Genomic DNA, 2,641 nt, shown 5'->3' with positions numbered 1-2,641 from the left:
TTGGGGGGGGGGGGGGGAGGTGGTGTTAGGGTTCTTACTTCATGATGGGGATTTCAGCCAAGGGACAGACAGTGCCGATAAGAGAGGCAATGGCGAAGGAAAACCATGTTCTGTCCAGAGAGAACCAAAGCACTTCCGCTGCTGCAAAAAGAATGTATGCCTCCACGTTGTCTGCAACTCCCGCTTTGTACATTTCCGCGCTCAGCTCGATGAACACCACCAGTGCCCTGCGTGGTTACATTACATACATAATTTTACATACGTACAGACATTTATGTGTGTGTACGAGTATACCGACAAGAGTGAAATGACAGTTTTGTCCAAGCTGCCATCTGGGCGCTTCTCAGTTGAAGAAGCTCTTCCATCCAAGAAAAGTTGCAGCAGCCCAACACTGCAGTAAAAGAGTCCAAGCAAGAACGGGACCTGACATCACATTACCCAGAGAAAAAACAACATTAAACATATATATATATATATATATAAAGAACACTTACAAAGCAAATAGATTGAATATTAATTTACCCAAACGTTGGTACGAAGAGGGCCAATCTGAAGAGCTCCATTTTGATAGACAACAAGATTAACCCGGGAATGGAGACCATCAAGGAGGGGACCCAAGACGAAGCCTGTTCCGAATAACCGGAGACTAACCGGGTGCCATGATTTTTCAATACCGGTTTTGCCCCGCTTCCGGCTCCCGTTACTCAGGCAGCCGACTGGCCTAGCCGGTGACCGGTTTGACCATCTGGGTTGACGATGTGGTCTGTGATGGATGTTTAGAGAATATGGTGCTGCAAGGGTTTGCATATTTTTTTCAGAATATCCGAATATCCAAACATATTGAACTCCCGTTGAAAGTCTTTACAAAGATTTTTTCTTGTTGTTGAATTTCGTCCACAAAAAGGGCTTACAAGTTACAGGACTTTTTTTTTCTTTTTTGGTCCTATGTTTTACACGATTTCTGTGTTTCATATTAGTTTATGCTTTAGTTTTAAAATTATATTCTTTTATATAATTTAGGAGACCTGCCAGACAAAAAAATCCGTAATTTAATTTTGATTTAAAGAAAACAAATAAGTAATATTGAATTGGTGAAAGATACAAAAATAAGCATTAATTTTAAAACCTCAACAAGTAGTCTACATGAAACGTTTTAGTTAAAATGATGATGTAATGACTAAGAATTTAAATGTCAAAATATATAAATCAATGTATCACATATTTGGGGTACATGTTTATGTATTATTTGAATAATTACATCACTTAAATAAAAATACACAATATATCATCATTATTAGTCGACAATAATGATAATAAAAAATTGCATCTCATTAACAAAGTAATTATATTGGATATGATATAATATTGATTATACTCATCGCTATTCTCGATTGAGATAAAGTGAATATATACAATATTTATAAACGTATTAGCATCTTTTTCCTACACCAAACTTATTTATAAATTCAAAACTTATCTAATGATGATTTTTATTGCTTTTTTTTTTTTCTATTATATATATATTCTTTATGGATTAGGTATTATTTTGCATTTGGACAATTATTATTCAACATGCACACACACGCATTAATGACGTCCATGAGATTAAAGCGAAGACGTTACGTAATCTCATAGCTCCCGAAATAAATATTTCGCCTACCCAAATAAAACCTATCAGCATTTAGATGGACGCAAACTGTCACAGTCACGACCTTCAACAAATCTGACTTTCTTTTTGTTAATATTTCATCAATTCCCCGTTATTTTATACGTCCCATAACGAATATGTTATTATTATGAATCGCATAATTCATCTACAAAATCATTAGAAATTAAAGCATAAAACAATTTTATGTTGACTTATCTATCTATCTATCTATCTATCTTATTTAAAAATATCGAAACAAAAGGGAAAAAAAAATCTGGGCCAAGAAAAATATATTTATTGCTAACAAAGAAAGGGATAAAGACAGGCGATATGTATCATTGAGACCTAATTTATGAAACATCCGACATCGCTTACCAACTGTCCACCATTAATATTCGTTGATGTGTAGCTTTCCTGACAATGATTAAGAAATTATTTTCTCTTACCAAAAATAAATAAATATATATAATTTATGGTTTTTATGCACGGAAATTGAAAATAATAAAAGAAAATAAACATAGAAACTAAAAAAGTCGCCCAACTTGACGAGATGACGACCTGGTCAGTCACTCCTATTCTGGTTGGATTTTTTGTAATCATTACTAAAATGGGTAAAATTTATTTCGTGCATATTTATTTATATGTGACCATTAATTGTTATCTCTACTAAATTCGGATAAATATGTCTCAATCTTATCTACACACGTGAATAGAATATATTATATGATCCGTTTAGATATATATTTGAACAATCTACATATTCACATCCAATGTTACGTCCCCTTTTTCTTTTTTATCACACAGTTGTCTTGTTTCACGTAAAATATAGACATAAAATTAGCAATTCATATTTATTATTTACGGTTTGGATAACATTTAATATGATGGATCTCTAATTTTGAAATTAATTACGATTTACATACGTATTTCTTTATCCAAAAATAATATTGCTATTTTTAAAACCGCCAATACGGGCCCCCCCCCCCCAATTTA

The 2,641-nt window shown here is 33.2% G+C and overlaps 1 protein-coding gene across 2 annotated transcripts in view; it reads right to left on the bottom strand.

The window, feature by feature from the left end:
* LOC104825934 overlaps positions 1-876 on the bottom strand; it is a 1,744-nt gene extending 868 nt beyond the window's left edge. The window contains exons 1-3 of one of the 2 annotated variants that reach the window (XM_010558385.1): positions 523-876; positions 299-423; positions 39-227 (exon numbers count right to left, since the gene is read on the bottom strand). In XM_010558385.1, the coding sequence (XP_010556687.1) occupies positions 39-227; positions 299-423; positions 523-807 (599 nt within the window). In that variant the 5' untranslated portion in view covers positions 808-876. The remainder of the gene's footprint in view (positions 1-38; positions 228-298; positions 424-522) is intronic. The other variant, XM_010558384.2, reaches the window with a different exon arrangement.
* Between the last annotated feature and the right edge of the window lie 1,765 nt (positions 877-2,641).

This window comes from Tarenaya hassleriana, unplaced genomic scaffold (genome assembly GCF_000463585.1).
Source record: "Tarenaya hassleriana unplaced genomic scaffold, ASM46358v1 Cleome5, whole genome shotgun sequence".
Classification (NCBI taxonomy): Eukaryota; Viridiplantae; Streptophyta; class Magnoliopsida; order Brassicales; family Cleomaceae; genus Tarenaya; species Tarenaya hassleriana.
Note: the sequence above shows the minus strand (reverse complement) of the source record. Positions and strands in the feature narration are given on the sequence as shown.